The following is a 22,059-nucleotide window of genomic DNA, read 5'->3' as shown; positions in this document are numbered from 1 at the left end:
TGCATTGTTTGCCTGTTTCTCAGTTTTGTGACAGCAGGTTTTAATTTCATGTTTATAACCTTCTCCTATCCTCTCTTAGGAAAAGAACATAATTTTTACCTTCATAGGGGAAGAAAGGTTGAAGCGCTGGAGAGATGAAGCAGTCCCGAAACTGCTTTGGCCCAGAATATTAAACTACTGTGTAGGTATTTCTAGGGCTATCCCCTAGCGCCCAGTTGGAGCAGCGTGAAACTTACGGAAAAATCCGAGGAAGACAGAGTAGGTGTCTAAACCACCGAGGCTCTAGCAGCTTCAGAAGCTTGAACACAGCGATCAAATCTCCCAGAAACGACTTCCCCATTTCTTCTCTGTCATCTTCATAACTGTCTTTTCAAAAGGTTATGCTAATCTCAACTAGCTCCTAATGGATTGTCTCCGGAATTTCCCGCTGACTGAATCACCCAATTGAAAGAGTTAAAAATGTTAAAGCGCTTAGTTAGAACAATGCCGGACACTCGGTCTACGCTAGATTAAGTATTCATTAATAAGTGTTTTAAAATAATTGAAAATTACATTGGTTGTCATTTTGTACCTGGAATACTAAAACAGGAACAGGCGTTTTCTATGCAGAAAACGCCTCATATGAAAATTGAAAGTTAACTTATCCACAATTTGCTGTTTACTCATAGATTTCGTTCCTGGATGAAAGAATTTGGAGGTTAAAATAGAAAAACCCGTTCCCTGACCGGGAATCGAACCCGGGCCGCGGCGGTGAGAGCGCCGAATCCTAACCACTAGACCACCAGGGAAGTTACAACTCTCTTACTAAAATCTTTTTATGAAGCGAGAACTCAACACATATGCACACAGTTGACTTCTACTTTTCCGACGAGTTAGTGCAAGGTCATGCTCTCGTATTCACTGACCTCCTGTTTTGCACCAACCCATAAAATCTGGACGGCAGAGGGCGTGGCAATGCCATCAGAGTAATTTGGGAAGTTCGTAACAGGATGATGGAACGTGCTCTGTTTCGATGTGTGCATTCAACTGGGAATAAATTGTAGCATTAATTTGTAATTGTCTTCTTGCTTTTCTTTGCATAAAGTGGTGAGCCATTTGAAGAACAAAGTAATTTTTTAATTTGTCTTTGGTTCCTTCGGAGAATATGTCATTGTGGGTTTTTTTGTTTTGTTTCTTTTAATAAATACCTAATAGTAAATAAAAAACATAAGTAATAAATTCATTAAGCCCTGTTTTCAAGCGACGTGGGCGGAGCCGAAATAGCTCAGTTGGGAGAGCGTTAGACTGAAGATCTAAAGGTCCCTGGTTCGATCCCGGGTTTCGGCATGAGAGCCCATGCTTTTTGAGCCCACGGCAATACAAACACTGAATTTTCCTTCTACAATACAGAAACCCTCCTTGGAACCTAAAATGGGGGCACATTTTCCTCAAATTCATAAAGGAAATCGCAAGAACACTGTGGGATACGTTTATTTCTGTAGCAGAACTCTAGGTATGGGTTTCAACGTCTCACTAGATAAAAGAGGAAAAGGCAAACGTACTGAAAGAAGTTTAATCTTGAGCGATACCAATTACATTTTATTTTCGACCTACGTTCCCTCAATAAATATTTATTAAGTGAATTGTTAGTGTTATGCGCGCGTCTAACTGGAGACAACCTGAACAAGCTAAGTGTGAGCAACAAGGCTGTTTATTCACTCGGGTCCGAGCGGGCTGAGTCCGAAAAGGGAGTCCCACCACTGGAGGGTGGTGGGATTGGAGCTAGTTTTATGGCTTAGGAGTAAGCAGTGGAAAGATACAGTAAGGGCCCGTTTATTGCGGGCAGGGGAAGAATGTCACAAGGTACATTATCACAAGGTGGGAGGCGTCACAGAGCACAGTGTCACGAAGTTGATTGATCAGTTAGGGTAGAGCATGTTACAATGGTAGACGGTCGCAAGGTTGGCTAATCAGCTAAGACAGGAACTGTTTTTCTTCTTTTGTGGTTTTCCTGTTGTCTCAGACCTTCTGGCTCCAGGAGACCTGGATGTGTACGTGTGGGTCACAGGGGTCAAACAATGCCTTGATCATAGCACAGCGTGCTCCGAGGAAAAGGATAGAGAGAGGCACGGCCGGTGAACTGAAGGGAAGTTTCCTGGAAGAAGGAGCCGCCTAAGCTGTTGAAAAAGTGGCTACTTGCTAGAGGTGGGGGAGGGGCGGGATGGCTGCTGAGCTGTGAAAGGGAGACAGCTGGCATATTCCCTCAGCCACCTTTTTCCTAACCTCCTAATTTGCTAGCTCTTGGCATATTCAACCCCTGTCTTCCTACTCGGAGGAATGGTCTCTCATTTCCAAGTCTACTTAATATTCCATCTGAGCTTTTGAACCCTCTACCTATTGTATTTTGCTCTATGCTTGTGTCTTTCATCTCTCTCCTCCTTACGTGCCTCTCTTCAAATTACAGAATGTCTAAATCTCCATCTTTGGACAACAAAAATGGAACACATGACCTTATGCATTATCCTCAGACTCTTTCCTTCCACTCCGCACCAAACCTGTTGAAAGAACAATGTTTACCTCATTATTTGCTCATCAGCGGAGGAGGTCTGCCTTCCAATCCCAGGAAACCATTACCATCAACTTTCCAACTTTCAAATGTCTTGGCTCTTTTTGGTCCTATACTTAATTTTGCACAGTATACCAACCTATAAACAATCCTTCCCTTATGAAGCAGTCCTCCTTTGGACTTTGGGATTTTGAAGCAGCCTCGTTGTCTGGGGTGACACCCAAGGTTCATCGTCTCACAGCCACAGAGATCAAGGACCTGGACACACAAAGAGTGAGGTTAAGAGTGGAAATTTAATAGGGGAAAGAAAGAAAATATCTCTGCTACAGAGAGGGGTCCTGGAAAAATGGGTTGCCGAAATGCGGTGAAATGCAGGGGGTTTTACAGATGAGCTAGTGGGGAGATGGTGTCTGATCTACATAGGGCACGAAAAACCCAGTTAGGACCAGGTGTGCCAAACGCATAGGGGGTGAATCTCTGGCAGCCCTCACCCCAATCTGTTATTATGCAGGTGGGTTCTCTGCCTGAACTTCTCCATGTTGCCCATTTCTTTCTTACTGTACACATGCTAACAAAAAAGGGAAGGTGGAGCCTCGTGGTGGACATGCCTCGCCCCCAGGTAGACCTTTCCTATCGGTGCAGCTGCCAGCCTTCCCCGATGCAAGTTTCCAGCTTCCTTATCTATGTCTGCAGCTCCATCTTTCAAGCTGCTCTTTGTTAGAAAAGGAATAATTCCTAGGGCTGCTTTTTGTTAGAAGAGAAGTTCTGCCGAGGACTCTTTTGCCCTATCTACCTAAGCAATTTCTTTGTATCTCCTGTATCAACTTGACTCTCCATTATTTTTCTCCATACTCGCTTGCTGTTCCCTTTCAGCTCCCTATCCCTCCAATTTTAATGACTTTGGTCTTTTTTAAAATTAAATGTTTAATTTTTAGGTAGTCGTAGATTCACATGCAGTTATAAGAAATAATACGGAGAGATCCCATGTCACCTTTACCTGCTTGCCCTCGATGGTAACATCTTGCAAAACTATAGTACAAAATCACAATCAGGATATTGATATTGATATTGATAAAGTCAAGATGCAAAACATTTCCATCACCACAAGGATTCCTTTTTGCCCTTTTACAGCCACACCCACTTCCCTTCTGTCCCTGCCTCAACCTCTGGCAACTAGTAATCTGTTTTTCACTTTTATGATTTTGTCGTTTCAAGAATGTTATGAAAATGGAATCATACATTATGTAACCTATTAGGACTGGCTTTTTGCACTCAGTGTAATTCTCTAGAGAGTCATCTAGGTTGTTCAGCATCAATAGTTCATTCTTATTTCTTGCTCACCAGTATTCCATGGTATGAGTTTACCAGTTTGAACATTCACCTGCTGAAGGACATTTGAGTCATTTTCAGCTTTTGACTTTTACAAATAAAGCTACCATAAACATTTGCATACTGGTTTTGTGTTAATATAAATCTTCGTTTATCCAAGATAAATGTCCAGGAGTGCAGCTGCCGGGTGGTATGGTACTTGCACATTTAACTTTTTAAGAAACTGCCAACTGTTTTCCAGAACAGCTACATTTCACATTCCCACCTACATGTATACAGCCTCATCAGCATTTGGTTGTTGCCAGTATTTTTATTTGAGTCATTCTGATAGATGTATAGTGATATCTCATTGTGGTTGTAATTTGTATTTCCCTAGTGCTAAGCATGTTGAAAACATTTTTATGTGCTCGTTTGCCATCTGTATATCTTCTTCGGTGAAATGTCTCTTTAGGTGTTTTATCCAATCCGATAAGAATAGTTGTGTACAGGTTTTTATGTGGGAAGTTCCTGAAAAAGCTGGAAGTTCAAACCTTTTCCAAATCTGTCTTAGATTATGAAGTTGTCATGCCATGCAATTTGTTTTTTAAAAGAATTATTTAGTGATACTTCTTAAAGCAATATAAGGAAGACTATTCAGGACCATCGTGATAGGCACAGGGACCATTGCAAGGTCTTGCAGTGAGGGAAAGAGATCGGCCTCAGTTCTGAATATAGCATGGGCAAGTGGGAATTTATAGCCAAGGGGCAGTGTGTGGTGGTCAGTGGACAGGAAATTACCAAGAGAAAACCTCAGAGGTAAGGGGAATTCTGGCTAAACAAACCTAACAGGATTATTGCTGAAGACAGGACAAGGTAATCGGACATCAATCATCTGGGGGATGGTGGAGAATGAGGAGCCTGATCAGAAATGGAGGTTAAACATAGATGATATGGGGGTTCTTGCTAAACTGACTTGGCAGGGGTCTTTGCTAAAACTGGACGTTACAAGGAAGTGCACAGATGGGCCTAGCAGAAGATTCAGAAGCCTGACTAAAGTTTGGCCTAGCGAATAATCTTTGTTAAATTCTTATGCAACTGCATTTGCAAAGTGCAATACAGACTACCGTCTTGTTGTTTGGGGAAAGGAAGAGTGCAACATGGAGAAATTTCCAAGATAATAAGTCACTAACAAGTTTCTTCCGGCTCCCACTGACTGAATGAATCATCATTCCCTGAGGGGGGGAAAAAAAGTGAAGATCGAGCAAAGGGTAGCATATACCAGTCCCGCCAGTGAACTCACGTGGTCTTCTGTATGCAGAAATAATGCTGTTGATTTTTTTAAAGAAATCCCGAAATTGGAAGTTAAAAGAGACCGGGTCTCGTCGGATGTCCCGGGCGGAACTGCAAGCGTTGCTCGCAGGCGCGGTCCCACCGCCGCCCAACACGGGGAGTTTGACCTGCTCCGTGTCCGGCCTGGGCCTGGTCCCCCCCTCCTTAGACAACCTGGTACCCCCGGGCTCCCCCGGGAGTCCCATGTTGGTGCCAGGCCCGGTGCGGACGCCCGCTCCACACAGCGCCGTAGCCCCGAACCCCCGAGCACCCACGATCCGCCGACCTCAGCCTCCCGGGGAGCTGGGATTACAGGCGCGCGCCATCGCGTCCGGCGCTTGGTTTGGTGGCACCGCGGTCTTGGAGGCTGCAACCGCCGACTGCGTGTGCTGGGAGGCGGGATCCGTGCAGCGGTTTCCTCGCCGCCCAGCCGGCTGCCGCTCCAGATTGCCAGAAGTGCCTCATAGGACTAACTGAAGAGACCGCAGAAAGCACTGGCAGAGAGATGAATGAGCATCCCTTACTATGTTGTCCTCGGAACCTTTACAAAAAGGTCAATTAAACAAATAGCTGTAAATTTAATAAGGGAAAAGTGAAGGACTGTGTTGAGTGGGTTTCACAGACTTCAATATGTGTATGAAATCACCTGGGGAGCTGGCTAAAATGAAGAGTTCTAACGCCGTAGGTCTAGGATGGGATGTAGATATTCTGCATTTGTGAGAAACTCCCAGGTTAGGCCAGTGTTGCTGATCAGCAGCCCATGCTGTAAGTGACAAGGTTGTTGATGCTTTTGGTCCTGATGGTTCTACAAGTTCTTGTCACATCATTACAATATTAGAACATGAAAGAAAGAAAAAAAGAAAGAAAGAAAGAAAGAAAGACAGAGAGAAAGAGAAAGAAAGGAAGAAAGAAAGAAAGGAAAGAAAGAAAACCACAGTTCCAGCCTCACAAGTGACTATGGACATTTTCTTTCTTGTTTTTTAGCTCTTGTCCTCACGCATACACAATTTTTTCCATGGTGGAAGCCATGACATTTGCACGATTTCATGTTGGGTGCATTTCCACCTTGTGTAAGTGGTAAATATATACAAATAATTGTTCAATCACTCCTTCTGTCAGCCAACATTAACTGAGACCCTTTTTTGTGCCATATACAGTAGGTCTACCTGGGGAATCTGAGAGTACAAAATGCACTCCTCAAAGGAGCTTAGGGCCTGTTAAAGAATAGAAGACGGTCGGGCGTGGTGACTCATGCCTGTAATCCTAGCACTTTGGGAGGCCGAGGCGGGCGGATCACAAGGTCAGGAGATCAAGACCATCCTGGCTAACACGGTGAAACCCGGTCTCTACTAAAAATACAAAAAATTAGCCGGGCGTGGTGGCAGGCACCTGTAGTCCCAGCTACTCAGGAGGCTGAGGCAGAATGGCGTGAACCCGGGAGGCGGAGGTTGCAGTGAGCTGAGATCGCGCCACTGAGCTCCAGCCTGGGTGAAAGAGCAAGACTCCGTCTCAAAAAAAAAAAAAAAAAAAAAAAAGAAGAATAGAAGACAAGGGCCGGGCGCGGTGGCTCACGCCTGTAATCCCAGCAACTTTGGGAGGCCGAGGCAGGCGGATCACGAGGACAGGAGATGGAGACCATCCTGGGTAACACGGTGTGAAAACCTGTGTCTACTAAAAATACAAAAAAGTAGCCGGGCGTGGTGGTGGGCACTTGTAGTCCCAGCTACTCGGGAGGCTGAAGCAGGAGAATGGCGGGAACCCGGGAAGCGGAGCCTCCAGTGAGCTGAGGTCGCGCCACTGCACTCCAGCCTGGGCGACAGAGTCAGACTCCGTCTCAAAAAAAGTAAATAAATAGATAAATAAATAAATGAATTTTAAAAAAGAATAGAGACAAGTAAATCAGTGAGAGTGAAGATTTACTCGTAAGTTCTTCCATAGGTGTAAGGGCAGGGTACTGTGTACGGGATCACCAATACAGGTACCTAATCTGAACAAGAATGGCTTACTGGATGAGGTGCTACCTGAAATACGTCTTAAAGATAAGCTATAATTAGGCACATAAAGAAGGGCATGAAAAAATTTTTACCATCAAGTCCTGGCAGAAGCAAAGCTAAAAAGGTATGAATGCCTGGGAAAATTACTAGTTCCTAGTTCAAGTAGACCTGAGCAGAAAATCAAAGGTTCATGGACCAAAGTAAAAAGATGAAGCAGTGGCTGAGGCCTGTAATCCCAGCACTTTGGGAGGCCAAGGCAGGAGGATTACCTGAGGTCAGGAGTTTGAGACCAGCCTGGGCAACATGGTGAGACCCCCACCCCCCCGCCCGCCCCGACACACACTAAAAATACAAAAAATTAGCCAGGTGTAGTGGCACACACCTGTAATCCCAGCTACTTGAGAGGCTGAGGCATGAGAATCGCTTGAACCCTGGAGGCAGAGGTTGCAGTGAGCTGAGATTGTGCCACTGCCCTCCAGCTTGGGTGACAGAGTGAGACTCCATTTGAAAAAAACAAAAAAAAAAGGATAAAGATGAGGCTACAAAGGAAAAAATCGTTACTTTGTGTAGTATATAGTCTCCAAAAACTGACCTCAATGCAGCATATTTTTCAGTCGTTACACCCTTTTGTAGTCCATTCCCACAGTGAATCTTGGCTGACCTAACAAAATTATTTTATTGAGGTGATACTGTGCCAGTTCCAGGGCTAAGCCATGTGAAATCTCGCACCTTCTGACTTGGTTTTCTGGAATGCTAAATCTTGGGATGCTCCCTCTCAGAATCCAGTCACCATGCCATGAGAAACCCAAGCCACATGAAAAGGCCATGGCTAGGCACTGTGGGTCACAGTCTCAACTGACTGAGGTCCTAGCAACATCAACTGCCACTGCCAGTTATGTGAGTGACCAATCTTGAACATCCCCAGCTCAATCAAGCCTTCAGAGGAATAGAGTCCTTGCTGACATCAGGTGGAGCAGAATCACCCAGGTAAGCCCAGTCTATTCACAAAATTGTAAGAAATAGTAAAATGGCTGGCATTTCAAGACATGTGTTAGTTTTCTGTTGCTGTCATAACACATTACCACAAATGTAGTGGTTATAAAAAACATAAATTTATTATTTTAGAGTTTTTTAAGACAGAAGTCTGGTATGGTCTCACTGTGCTAAAATCAAGGTGTTGGCAGGCTGCATTCCTTTCTGTTGGCCCCAAGGGAGAATCTGTTTTCTGCTCATTCAGATTATTGGCAAAATTCAGTTGTTTGCAGTTGTTGGATCAAAGTCTCTGTTTTATTGCTGCCTGTAAGCTAATGGCCACTCCCAGCTTCTAAAGGCTGCTGTGTTCCTGGGCTCTTTAAAACCAGCAATGGTGGATGGTGTCCTCAGATCACACCTCCCTGAACTACTCTTCTGCTTCCTTTTTCCACTTTTAAGACTCTAGTGATTAGGATCATCTCTCCATCACAAGTTCCTTAACCTTAATCACATCTCAAAGTCCCTTTGCCATGTAAGTTAACATATTTACAGTGTCCAAGGATTAGAAGGGGCATACTTTTGGGTGGAAATAGCATTATTCTGTCTATCACTCCATTTGGAATGGTCTCTTGTATATTGGTAGGAAGTAAGAACAAACTGTGAGCCGTATCTTGACAATACTAAATACTTTGAGCTTTCCCTAAAAGGCTATGGAGAGATAGAAAAGGGTTCTGAACAGAGAGGTCAGTATGACGGGTATTTTTCAAGCTCTTCTTGCCAGTTCCGTGGAAGCAGAGCCACAGCTAGCACACAGAGTGCCTTTGGGCAAATAATGCAACAGTAAGGCTGGGCGCAGTGGCTCAGGTCTCTAATCCCAGCAGTTTGGGAGGCTGAGGTGGGTGGATCACCCGAGGTCGGAAGTTTTAGACCAGCCTGGCCAACATGGTGAAACCCCGTCTCTACTAAAAATACATGGTGGCGCATGCCTGTAATCCCAGCTACTCGGGAGGCTGAGGCAGGAGAATGGCTTGAACCCAGGAGGCAGAGACAACAGTGAGCCAAGATCCCATCACTGCACTCCAGCCTTGGCAACACAGTGAGACTCTGTCTCAAAAAAAATAATAAAATAAAAAATAATGCCACAGTAAGCCATTTTGGTGGATGAATTACAGAAAGACAACCCTCAGGGCTGATGAAGCATAGAAAAGGGAAGATGTCAAAAGTCCTCTCTCCAGGACTCTTGACTTAGCTCTCAGTGCTCAGGTCATATTTCAGCCCCCATTCACCTTCTCTGGAAATCTTTTTTTGTGGGGCCCCAGTGGGACTCCCTGTGTAGAAAAACAATGGGAGACAAGCAGGGCTAGAAGCAAATCAACCAAACTGGAGGCTGTTGCAGTAATCCAGGAAAGATACAGAAGGAGGAGAAAGAAGAGGAGGGAAAACGTCTCATGTAAAACGGTGGTGGTAATCTTGTATTAGAATAAAGGAAACACACTCAGAAAAACTGAAGACACAGAATTCATAAGATGTGGGAAGTACGGGGCCGGGCGCCGTGCCTCACGCCTGTGTGTAATCCCAGCACTTTGGGAGGCCGAGGTGGGCAGATCACAAGGTCGGTAGATTGAGACCATCCTGGCCAACATGCCGAAACCCCGTCCCTACTAAAAATACAAAAATTAGCTGAGCATGGTGGCGCGCACCAGTAGTCCCGGCTACTCGGGAGACTGCGATAGGAGAATCGCTTGAACCCGGGAGGCGGAGCTTGCAGTGAGCCGAGATTGGGCCACTGCACTCCAGCCTGGGCGACAGAGCGAGAGACTCCATCTCAAAAAACAAAACAAAACAACAAACAAACAAAAACAACTCAGAACTAGACAAAATCACACTCCCTTAGGCTGGGTGCGGTGGCTCACGCCTGTAATCCCAGCACCTTGGGAGGCCGAGGTGGGCGGATCACGAGGTCAGGTGGGCGGATCACGAGGTCAGGAGACCAAGACCATCCTGGCTAATATGGTGAAACCCCGTCTCTACTAAAAACACAAAAAATTAGCCGGGCGTGGTGGTGCAGGCTTGTAATCCCAGCTACTCTGGAGGCTGAGGCAGGAGAATCGTTTGAACCCTGGAGGCAGCTGTTGCAGTGACCCAAGATCACGCCATTGCCCTCCAGCCTGGGCGACAAGACTTAACGAAACTCCGTCTCAAAAAAAAAAAAAAAAATTAAACTAGCAATACAAACTAGCACTATGTAGACACAACAGTCCACAGTCGAAGACCGAGTGCTACGGTCAAGGCTGAAAACGCTAACATCGCTCGTTTAAGTCGCCTCACTCAGAGCGATGCGCGGTGCAAGGTTGTCACCATCAGCGGACAGGGGAAAAACGGCGACAACTACAAAAGTGGGATAACCTAAGCCCTATTATCTATTGGCAATAAAATCAGCGTTGCTTTCGGCCCTGGGGCAGGGGTGGGAACAAGGATGGGGTTGTCACTTTTTGTGTGTATATATTCTCTCCAACCTATCGCCAAAAACTAAAGCCCGGCCTTTTCACATCCCAGGTAGGGTTTTCCTGGGAGGTGGGTCTTTGAGTGCTAAACCCCAGACAATCCCCTGGCAAACAAAGACAGTGGAGAAGACAAGCTTTTCACCCCTTCCTGCTATTACTACCGCTCTCACATCCTAGCAGATGCCCAAGAGTTTGCACCAAGAGCGCCATATTCTTTACACCATGAAGTTGCATTTGTCCAAATCCCTTTGGACTTCCTCAAGACCGAGACAGAGGCGTGATCGGGGAAGACTGCAGTGGGTTGAAAAGCCAGTGGGACTTAGGGAGGTATGTTTTTAAAACAGACGGCCTTACAAGGAGTTTGCTGTACATTAAGACGGCCTTACAAGAAGTTTGCTGTACATTAAGACGGCCTTACAAGAAGTTTGCTGTACATTAAGACGGCCTTACAAGAAGTTTGAGCACATGAGATAGCGACAGGTGGAGACGCCTGTCAAAGGACATTGTTTTGTTGTTTAAGATAGTAAACGCGTCAATGCTTCCGGATGGGAAACGCCGGATCACTTTTCCTGTGGGAAAGAACCAGTATGGAGGGAGAGAGGAAACAAGCCGTTTTCCTGTTCTCTCCAGACAAAATGGATGGACACCCGTGCAGGTTAACTGTCAGGTTTCTGGACAGGACATTTTGGAAATTTTCCACCTAAGGTGAGAAGTGGGGGGTCATCAGTTAAGAATAAGAGGGGCAAAAGCAGCGGGATCAGCAGCGACTTTCTTTATCTGATTCAGGTTTTGGAAGCTGTTGAGCTTTTGAGAAGTTTCATAAGAATATTTTATTTTAGAAATTTAAAATAAAGGTAATGTAGACAAAAATGTTTAAATAAAGTAAAAATCAGCATTGAAAACACCCGATGAGAACCGATAATCGTCTGCCTCCTTAGCGCAGTAGGCAGCGCGTCAGTCTCATAATCTGAAGGTCCTGAGTTCGAACCTCAGAGGGGGCAGTTGCCATTTTGTCCTCAACTTCCAAAAATAACTGTATTTGTTCAGTATACAATTATCTCTGTAATTCCCGGGCCCCGCATATGTTGTCAGACAGACGAAGTCTCAGCTCTTTGTCCCGACGGCCTCTCAAGTTCTAGTAAATCTCTTTTAGTTCTTCTTATGAGTATCATCTCTTTCCAGTGGGCTTGCTGTTTTGTCCGAGTTCTTCTGACCTCAATTCCCTCGTGGGACAGTATCCTTCTACTGGTGCAACTTAATTTATTGAAAAAATGAATAGACAGATGAAAACCTGATATTCAATTTGTTGTGGCAGCCCTAGGAAACTAACGCACCATCCCTTCTCTCACTCACCAACCTCCCATCACATCAACCTCAAGCTGTTTTATTTTCTTCATAGAATTTTTTACTATATAAAGTTTCCTTGTTCTTTTATTTTTTAACGTTTTTATTGTCTGTTGCCCACCCATCCTCCTAGACTGTAAATTCCGGTAGAGACTGAATTTGTTTTATCCACTTCTGTATTTTCAGTGCCTAGCACGGTATCTGATAAACAAGTATTTCTCAAATCAATCACTTAATTTGCATATTAAATGTTTTGGTTTTCTTTCCATGCTTCTTGTCACTATCTTACTCCACACAATCAACATCTCAAACTTAGATTACTTGCAATCATCACCCCAGCAGTTACACATACTGAAATTCATCTTGCAGGCTCTACCTCTCTGGCCCAGTCCGTGCTGGAAAAAGAGAGGGCTCTCCTTAGGCCTCTCCTCCAAAATGTCTGGACCTCAGGGGTCTGTATTTCAGGACAGCTCTCTTAACAGTTCATTCTGGTGCCGACTTAAGGAAGCGTTTTATAGGGAACATCTTAACAGTTTCGTCTGGACCCTAGGCCTCTGGTTCTAGGAGACTGCATCTACCACAGCTAAGGAAATGCTGTTAAAGATTTGGGAGAAGCCTAAGAGCCGGGTTGTCTGGCTGTTCAGGCAGCTCTTCAGAGACTGCTTTATCCTTATTGGAGCCATCACAATTCAGAGTCTGTTCCTCTCCTTTGCAGAATCAGACACTATTTTTATTTTATTTACTTATTTGTATTATTTATTTTGAGTCTCACTCTGTCTACCAGGATGGAGTGGAGCCGTGCGATCTCGGCTCGCTGCAACCTCTGCCTCCCGGGTTCAAGCAATTCTCCTGCCTCAGCCTCCCAAGTAGCTGCGATTATAGGCGCGCGCCACCACTCTCGGCTAATTTTTGTATTTTTAGTAGAGACTGTTTCACCATGTTGGCTCGGCTGGTCTCGAACTCCTGACCGCAGGTGATCTGCCCGCCTCTGACTCCCAGAGTGCTGGGATTACAGGCATGAGCCACCGCGCCCCGTCAGAAATTATTTTTATTTATTTTTATTTTTATTTTTTTTTGTGACGGAGTCTCGCTCTGTCGCCCAGGCTGGAGTGCAGTGGCGCAATCTCGGCTAACTGCAAGCTCCGCCTCCCGGGTTCACGCCATTCTCCAGCCTCAGCCTCCCGAGTAGCTGGGACTACAGGCGGGACTACAGGCGCCCGCCACCACGCCCAGCTAATTATTTTTGTATTTTTAATAGAGACGGGGTTTCACCGTGTTGGCAGGATGGTCTCGATCTCCTGACCTCGTGATCCGCCCGCCTCGGCCTCCCAAAGTGCTGGGATTACAGGCGTGAGCCACCGCGCCCGGCCGGAAACTATTTTTAAATTCACCTAGAGTTTTTAAGACTTGCAGGACTGACTCACGAAAACTAAATGCCAGAAACATGCCAAGCCAGAATATGAACATATTATAAGTTTCTTGATAATTGATCAGTATATTCCCTCCTATGTAAAATAAACTCTGCACTGGAAAGCAAGTAACAACAGAAAATTACTTTGGCACCTGTAAGCAGAGTAACAGGAATAACAAAATATTAAATACTTCGTATTCTAAGGTTATCCTTAAATGTTAGTTTTCTTCCGAAAATCTGGGGCTATGTCACTGTAGAGGGCCCATGTATTCACCTTACTACTTTTATTTTGCATCAGAGTTACTTGCCTATTTGTGGTTTAAAATTTGGGGCTTTATAGGGTTTGGTGAATTTTGGCAGTATATGAAATCTGTCCCTATAAAACGACACTTTCCTTTTTGGCTTTTTCAAACATGCCAGAATCAGATACTAAAAGCCACCACTTGCGCCCGAACAGGGACTTGAACCCTGGACCCTCAGATTAAAAGTCTGATGCTCTACCGACTGAGCTATCCGGGCTCCCTGTGACATATTTCTTCCTGCACGTTCTAGTGAGTAAAAAGGTGCAGAAACTTCATACGGTTCAACTTAAATCCTATCCATGTTCCTTTTCTTTATTCCCATCTATGCTTTTGCCCCCTTTGAATATGGCTCACAATTATTTTTGTCCCCAACTCATGGAAAAAATTAACTCCCATCTTTGTGTAATGTACTCCAAACAATTACTTGTAAAAGCAATGTATAACTACAGACGTAATCGCCGGGTTTGTCTTGTCTTTAGTCTTCAAATGTTATGCTCGTCTTCCCTGCGACCTTAAGAATACCTGGCACACGGGCGCGGTGGCTCACGCCTGTAATCCCAGCACTTTGGGAGGCCGAGGCGGGCGATCACAAGGTCAAGAGATCGAGACCATCCTGGCCAACATGGCGAAACCTCGTCTCTACTAAAATACAAAAAAATTAGCCGGGCGTGGTGGCGCACGCCTGTAGTCCCAGCTACTCAGGAGGCTGAGGCAAGGGAATCGCTTCAACCCGGGAGGCGAAGGTTCCAGAGAGCCGAGATCGTACCTCTGCACTTCAACTTGGTGACAGAGTGAGACTCCAGAAAAAGAAAATATGTTTTGAGAACTTATTTTGAGCAAGGCTCTCAGCTTTGCCCCGGGTTTACTGCAGTGGAGAAGTACTACTGAGAGGTGACAGCGTACTGGCAGTCCTCACAGCCCTCGCTTGCTCTCGGCACCTCCTCTACCCGGGCTCCTACTTTGGCGGCACTTGAGGAGCCCTTCAGCCCACCGCTGCACTGTGGGAGCCCCTTTCTGGGCTGGCCAAGGCCGGAGCCCACTCCCTCAGCTTGCAGGGAGGTGTGGAGCGAGAGGCGTGAGCGGGAACCGGGTCTGCGTGCGGCGCTTGCGGGCCAGCTGGAGTTCTGGGTGGGCGTGGGCTTGGCGGGTCTCGCACTCGGAGCAGCCGGCCGGCCCTGCCGGCCCCGGAGCAATCAGGGACTTATCACCTGGGCCAGCGGCTGCGGAGGGTATACTGGGTCCCCCAGCAGTGCCAGCCCACCGGTGCTGCGCTCGATTTCTCGCCGGGCCTTAGCTGCCTTCCCGCGGGGCAGGCCTCGTGACTGCAGCCTGCCATGCCTGAGCCTTCCCCTACCTCTGTGGGTTCCTGTGCAGCCCAAGCCTCCTCGACGAGCACCGCCCCCTGCTCCACGGCACCCAGTCCCATCGACCACCCAACGGCTAAGGAGTGCGAGAGCATGGCGCGGGACTAGCAAGCAGCTCCACCTGCAACCCCAGTGCGGGATCCACTGGGTGAAGCCAGCTGGGCTTCTGAGTCTGGTGGGGACGTGGAGAATCTTTATGTCTAGCTCAGGGATTGTAAATACACCAATCGGCACTCTGTATCTAGCTCAAGGTTTGTAAACACACCAATCAGCACCCTGTGTCTAGCTCAGGGTTTGTGAGTGCACCAATCGACACTCTGTGTCTAGCTGCTCTGGTGGGGCCTTAGAGAACCTTTATGTCTAGCTGAGGGATTGTAAATACACCAATCGGCACTCTATCTAGCTCAAGGTTTGTAAATACACCAATCAGCACCCTGTGTCTAGCTCAGGGTTTGTGAGTGCACCAATCGACACTCTGTATCTAGCTGCTCTGGTGGGGCCTTGGAGAACCTGTGTGTCCAAACTCTTTCTAACTAATCTGATGGGGACGTGGAGAACCTCTGTATCTAGCTCAGGGATTCTAAACGCACCAATCAGCGCCCTGTCAAAACAGGCCACTCGGCTCTACCAATCAGCAGGATGTGGGTGGGGCCAGATAAGAGAATAAAAGCAGGCTGCCCGAACCAGCATTGGCAACTGCCCTCGGATCTGTTTCCATACTGTCGTGAACCTTGTTCTTTTACTCTTAGTAATCAAATCTTGCTACTGTTTAGTATTTAGACCCAGGCTGCTTTTTGTGAGCTGTAACACTCACCCCGAAAATTTGCAGCGTTTCTTTTGTTAAACCAGTAAAACTACGAGCCCGTGAACAGCTCCAGATGAGCTGCCTTAAGAACTCGTAACACTCACCGCTAAGGTCTGCAGCTTCATTCCTGACCCAGCGAGATCACGAACCCACCAGAAGAAAGAAACTGAACTCATCAGAAGGAACAAACTCCAAACGGGGCCGTCTTAAGAACTGTAGCGCTCACTGCGAGGGTCTGCGGCTTCATTCTTGAAGTTAATGAGACCAAGAACCCACCTAATTCTGGGCACTCTCAGCCCTTGAGGCATTCATGCCTTAAAAGGGAAGGGCAGCCGTTAAAAGACAAATCACACTGTTTAAACAGCCGCTGTGATAAGTGCTCTCAAGAAAACGTTCAGGTTACAAAATGCTGAAAATGTTGAGAAAAACAAGCATAACCTCATGACCTAACTTTACAAATTAAATGATAACGTAAGCAAACTGTTGCTGACATTTCCGTGAAAATTAGGTGTTATCACAATTATTGCTTATTATTGTAAAACCATTTGGAATACCGTATTTAACCATTTTGGTTGTGCCACTTTAGACAAGTTTCTTAATCTCTCGACCACTTTACTTCCTTAAATCTCACAACAGAAATCCCTTAAGGGCTATGTCTGGCACAGTGGTTGTCATGTGGTACATTTCTGATTGTGCATTTATTTATGCTACTATTGAAAAACAGATTCGAGGTTATTTACACTACTATAGGATAAAGTGAAAAATGTTAATAGATTTAAATCAAGATAAAGGGAACATAAAGGAAGAAAAGTAAGGTAAGACAAAATAATGCACACTGTAAATCACACCCCACCCCCTATCTTCAAGAGCATGGATTATAAAGGGAGATGACGTCTTCCAGGGGATTAGAGAAGACTTCTCCCAGGAAGTGATGTTTAAACTGAAAACTGAAGGCCTAGTTGGACAAAAATGTGATTCCAGCATTCCTGGAAGATCAAAGAGTAGAGAGCACTTTCAGACACCTGAGAGAAGGCCTGAGCAGCTTGTGTACAGAGAGCTCAAGAGAGTGTTGATGAAGGTGGGGTCTGAGGTGGACAGGAAGGCAGGGACAGACCAGTGACTCATAGGCTCAGAGGTTATGGCTAGTAGTGCAGAGAGCTGACTGCACCCTAGCAGCAATGTGAAGTCAATGGGAATTCTAAGCAGGAAGAAAGGACGTGATGAGATTACTTTTAAGAGTACACTGGCTTTATGTAAAGAATGAGTCAGAGTGGAGGAAGAGATGATGCAAAAACATAAATTAGGCCATTGTGCAGGAGAAGGCCATCGAGACATGGCTCAGTGACTATGTGGCAGTGGGGAGGAATGACGCAGAGAAACTGGGGAACAACTAGAAGAAAGAAAACTTGGGCCCAGACTGCCCCTGGGAACCTGGAGGGCAGGAGGTGTCAAGATGCCTCTGCTGCTTATTTACCATGAAAAGCTCTTTACAGGGAAAGGCAGAAATAAAGCAAAACAGGGTGAGTCCAGTGGCTCCCACCTGTAATCCCAACATTTTGGGAGGCAGAGGTGGGCAAATCACTTGTGGTCCGGAGTTCCAGACCAGCCTGGCCAACATGACGAAACCCCATCTCTACTAAAAACACAAAAATTAGCCAGGTGTGGTGGCACATGACTGTAGTCCCAGCTACCTCAAGAGGCTGAAGCAAAATAATCACTTGAACCTGGGAGGCGGAGGTTGCAGTGAGCCGAGATCACACCACTACACTCCAGCCTGGGTGACAGAGCAAGATTCCATCTCAAAAAAAAAAAAAAAGAAAGAAAAAAGAAAAATTAGAAATAAAGCAGAATAGGAAATGGCACCTTGTAGCTTTTGAGAGTTCTCTGGGAAGCATAGAGCATTTATTCTGCTCTTGATGAGCCTTGTGAAAGCCTGAGGCTAGCGCTGCTAGTTTTAACCAGTAAGCAAGCCCTGGATGACCAAACAAAAATAAGGAGAATTTTGGGAGGAAGTGATCTCTCCAGAGACGGTCAACATGGGATAAATAAATATAGGCCGAGTAAGTCCTTGACTGGGGCTTCCAAAATGTTGCCACACTGATGGCATTCAAATCTCCTGGAGTCACTGTTAAAAACTCAGATTCAGGCCAGTTGCGGTGGCTCACACCTGTAATTCCAGTACTTTGGGAGGCCCAGGTGCGTGGATCATCTGAGGTCGGGAGATCGAGACCAGCCTGACCAACATGGAGAAACCCCATCTCTACTAAAAACACAAAATTAGCCGGGCGTGGTGGAGCATGCCTGTAATCCCAGCTACTCCGAAGGCTGAGGCAGGAGAATCGCTTGAACCAGGAGGTAGAGGTTGCAGTGAGCCGAGATCGTGCCATTGCACTCTAGCCTGGGCAACAAGAGTGAAACTCCATCTCAAAAAAAAAAACCAGATTCACAGATTCTATCTCAGACTCATGAATCAGAATATTCTCAAGGTCTGACTGACCTCCACAACTTAACTCACTGTTGTCTTTTCTCTCCCCTATGCAGTGAATTCCCTCTCTGAACATGATCATGACCTCTGAGACCCTACATGATCTATGTGCATCGTGTAGGGTCTATGTGTATCTAACCCCCTCGTCTCCTATCAAGTTCTCCCTTGTTTACTGACCTACAGCCGCACTAGTCTCCTCCTTCTTTCCTTAAACATGCCAATGGCATTCCTGCCAAGCCTTTTGTAATTACTGTTCCCTTGGCCTGAAATTCTCTTCTCCCTGTTAGCCTCACAGCTCACTCACTCACTTCCTTCAAGTCTCTGTCCAGATTCCTCCTTATCAGGAAGGCCTCCTTGGTCACACTTTATTATAAAGCAATCCCCTCCCCTTTGTTCTCCATTCTCTTGCTCTTTTTCTTCATGGCATATATCACTACCTCACATTTTATATATCTGGTTGAGTTTATTCTTTATCATTCACCACTAAAATGTAAACTCCATGAGAGCAGAAGCTTTTTCTGTTGTGTGGAGTGCTATCCCTGCACCCACTATGTGTCGTTCAGGGTCTAGTTAAGAAATAAGGCCGGGCACGGTGGCTCACATCTGTAATCCCAGCACTTTGGGAGGCCGAAGCGGGCGGATCACTTGAGGTCAGGAGTTCAAGACCAGCCTGGCCAACATGGTGAAACCCCGTCTCTGGTAAAAATACAAAAATTAGCTGGGCGTCGTTGCGGGAGCCTGTAATTCCAGCTACTTGGGACGCTGAGGAAGGAGAATCGCTTGAATCCGGGAGGCAGAGGTTGCAGCGAGCGGAGATTGTGCCACTGCACTCCAGCCTGGGTGACAGAGCAAGACTCTGTCTCAAAAAACAAAAAAAGGGAATAAGACTAGGTATTTCAACTGGGCACACCATGGTAACTCAGAGGTGATAACTATGGGGAAGTAGCTACCACCTTGTGGGGCTGGAAGAACAAAAAGGAAGAGGTTGAGACCACTGAGGAAAGGCACCCTGGAGTGCTAAAGAGGACGTGCTGCGGCTGGACTACTACTTATTTATGTAAGGGACAGTGAGACATTCTGGAATGCATGAAGAGAACAAATAGAGATGGGACTCAACTGCCATTGTTGGAGTGACCTGACAGGAAGAACAAAATTTAGAAAGCAGCCCCTGCTTCTCTCCTCTTGCTTTCTAGTCTCTTTCTGGTTCCTCTTATTGACAGAACACAAGAGGAAGCCAATGGGCAAAGGAGTTTGGGAAATATCATTTGCAGGCACCCAGCCCCAGTGTCACAAAACAAAGTATATAAGGGTGATTTTAAAGCTGAGAGGGAATGGATTAATAGGAACACGGCTTTGAACAAAGTAGGACTCAAGAGCAGGACATTAATGATCAGTCTTGCTCATTATTATTTGAGTCAGGGGCTCATCTTGACTGTAAATATCAGCCTATCTTCTTCACTTCGTTTCTCTTTTTACCCTTTCCTCAATCTGGTAGTTTGGATGATTTAGATCCAGTCAACAGGACTGGAAGCAAGAGAAAAGATCCAATGCAATGAGACTGAGGGGGCAGTTTTTTGTTTCCTTTCTTTTTTCATATGGAATGTTATTGGTGGCAACCTGGTGGTAAGCCATTCCAGAAGAATGGTAAAAGATAACCAAGTCAGTAATTGATAATTAGATTCTATACCTTCCACACCCCTAGTACAACCCTCCACCCACTTTTTCTTATCTCAACACTCTAAAACTGTTAAGTTTCTTGACGCTGGTGTTTTCAAAACAAAGACAATTACCAAGCATATCTGAAAAACATTTGAAAATGCTACCAGCTCTATCTCCAATTGGTATGCAGGGCGGGAGGAGAGATGAGAATTTTGGAGAATTTAATTCTTAGTGAAAATCACTGTTTTGTAACTGAACATGGTTCTATTAAACAGCAATTACCTGTTCTGTTCCATCAAAGCAATGTCCTTAGATTTTTTTTCCCTTACCAGACATATTGTACACTTTTCTATAGAGAAAGCAGAGAAAGAACAAGGTTTTGTCAACTTCCTTCGTTGTCTCACTCATTTTGGGTCAAGAAGAAGAAAAATGGCAAAACACACGCCTTGCCCCCTCTGAGGTTCGAACTCAGGACCTTCAGATTATGAGACTGACGCGCTGCCTACTGCGCTAAGGAGGCAACTACTCCTCCCATTTAAGCAACGGCTCTACCAACATGATTATGAGGCATATTAATAAGGTTTTAAGTTCTCTGAATGACAGTGTTTCAAAATAAGGCGTAACTATGATTCAATTAACTTCTAAAACACTTTGGATGACAAAACTACGTAGTACAAGGCAGGGGCCAATTCCTAAACCAACCTCGTTCTCCCACAGACCTTCCTAAAGAAACTTTAAGGGCTGCGAAGGCAATTGAGTCTGGACTTTGCAAAAGGCCTTCCTGTACGGGGCCCTGGATTTCTCATCTCATTTCTGGGCCAGGAACGAGCAGTCTTTCCCTCTATGATTAGGGCTTTCGTAGATGTACCGCCTCTGAAACGAAGACAAGACAAATAATAATGAGTTCACTCTTTGCCTCCCTTGTGAAGTTCCGTGGAGACACTCGGTACCCTGAAATGGATGAAGGGCGAGGGGAGGAGGTCTCAGGATTTTTCCTCGCTTCTCTTAGAAGCAACAGGCTCAAACCAAAGGGTTGGACTTGCTTACTCCTGAAGTCGAGAGGCTTACTTCCTGGAATCCAAGCGGATGTGGAGCCCATGGCGTCCTCTGGCGCTCTCGGACACTTCGACCCCTTTTTATTGTGTTGATGATAAATGGGGCAGGGTTCCCCTCCTGCACCACCTGCAGCATCCTGTCCAGGATCCACCTGGGAGCTGAGAGGAAGCAAAGTGTCGGGGATCAGGGGGTTCTCGGGCTATGCTGAGAAGCAAGGAATGCTGAAGAAGGGGCCTGAGGGAAAGACTTATGGTGATGTGGGAATGGGAATGAAAGGACTGGAAAGGGGCGACAGTCACTTGGGTGAAACTGCAAGCGGCAACACAGCCTGCGGGCGGTAGCGTGGCCGAGCGGTCTAAGGCGCTGGATTAAGGCTCCAGTCTCTTCGGCGGCGTGGGTTCGAGTCCCACCGCTGCCAGTGTGAGATGTTTTTCCCCCTCGTCATTCTAACCCAGTAGAGTTCCATTTTCAAGCCTTGTGTGGGCAGTTCTCACAGCTTCCTAAGTGAGACAGGTTCCTCTTCTGTTTTCCTAGGGGCCACAGATAACACCCATATGTACAGTCCCACAAACAGTGCCCAAATGTTTCTCCATTTAGGGGCTCAGACATCTCGTCCCCTAGTTATTCCCTTCAGTGGCCTTCATGTGTTTCCATTCACTTTGCAAGATTTGTGAACCAACCAAGGGCAATCCTAAGGAAAAAGTACAACCTTCTTAACTCCAGACTTAAGAAAAAATAAGCCACGCACGCCCATCTGCCCTATTTTCCATTGTCTTCTCCAAGGGATAAATGTGCTAAGGCTGAAAAAACAAACGAACCAACAAAAGAAACAGTCACCAGACACCTAGAGCCTTTCCCCCTTCACCTATCCTCAGAGAGCAGTTTAAGGTCCTTAGGTGAACACAGTTGAAGAGTTAGCTTTTGAGATTCTGATATCATCTTAAACAGTAAACATTTTTTTCCTTTTTTTTTTTTTAAGAA

General features: G+C 45.9%; 1 protein-coding gene and 6 non-coding genes across 7 annotated transcripts; 3 read left to right on the top strand and 4 right to left on the bottom strand.

The window, feature by feature from the left end:
- Positions 1-716: 716 nt before the first annotated feature.
- TRNAE-CUC (transfer RNA glutamic acid (anticodon CUC)) lies at positions 717-788 on the bottom strand. The gene has a single exon. It is a non-coding gene; the product is annotated as a tRNA-Glu (tRNA).
- Positions 789-1,253: 465 nt separating this feature from the next.
- On the top strand, positions 1,254-1,326 carry TRNAF-GAA (transfer RNA phenylalanine (anticodon GAA)). The gene has a single exon. It is a non-coding gene; the product is annotated as a tRNA-Phe (tRNA).
- A 352-nt stretch (positions 1,327-1,678) lies between these two features.
- LOC129059811 (uncharacterized) lies at positions 1,679-15,791 on the bottom strand. Its single transcript, XM_054557078.2, has 5 exons — positions 15,758-15,791; positions 11,103-11,221; positions 5,154-5,651; positions 2,685-2,803; positions 1,679-2,534 (listed from the first exon to the last, which is right to left on the bottom strand). Exons 1-5 carry the CDS (start codon positions 15,789-15,791, stop codon positions 2,504-2,506), a joined length of 801 nt encoding a protein of 266 aa, XP_054413053.2. The 3' UTR covers positions 1,679-2,503.
- On the top strand, positions 11,581-11,653 carry TRNAM-CAU (transfer RNA methionine (anticodon CAU)). The gene has a single exon. It is a non-coding gene; the product is annotated as a tRNA-Met (tRNA).
- Positions 13,854-13,926, bottom strand: TRNAK-UUU (transfer RNA lysine (anticodon UUU)). Its single transcript has one exon. It is a non-coding gene; the product is annotated as a tRNA-Lys (tRNA).
- Positions 15,792-20,469: 4,678 nt separating the features above from the next.
- On the bottom strand, positions 20,470-20,542 carry TRNAM-CAU (transfer RNA methionine (anticodon CAU)). The gene has a single exon. It is a non-coding gene; the product is annotated as a tRNA-Met (tRNA).
- An 872-nt stretch (positions 20,543-21,414) lies between these two features.
- On the top strand, positions 21,415-21,496 carry TRNAL-AAG (transfer RNA leucine (anticodon AAG)). The gene has a single exon. It is a non-coding gene; the product is annotated as a tRNA-Leu (tRNA).
- Positions 21,497-22,059: the final 563 nt, after the last annotated feature.

This window comes from Pongo abelii, chromosome 5 (genome assembly GCF_028885655.2).
Source record: "Pongo abelii isolate AG06213 chromosome 5, NHGRI_mPonAbe1-v2.0_pri, whole genome shotgun sequence".
Taxonomy (NCBI): domain Eukaryota; kingdom Metazoa; phylum Chordata; class Mammalia; order Primates; family Hominidae; genus Pongo; species Pongo abelii.
This window is presented reverse-complemented; position numbering and strand designations above follow the sequence as displayed.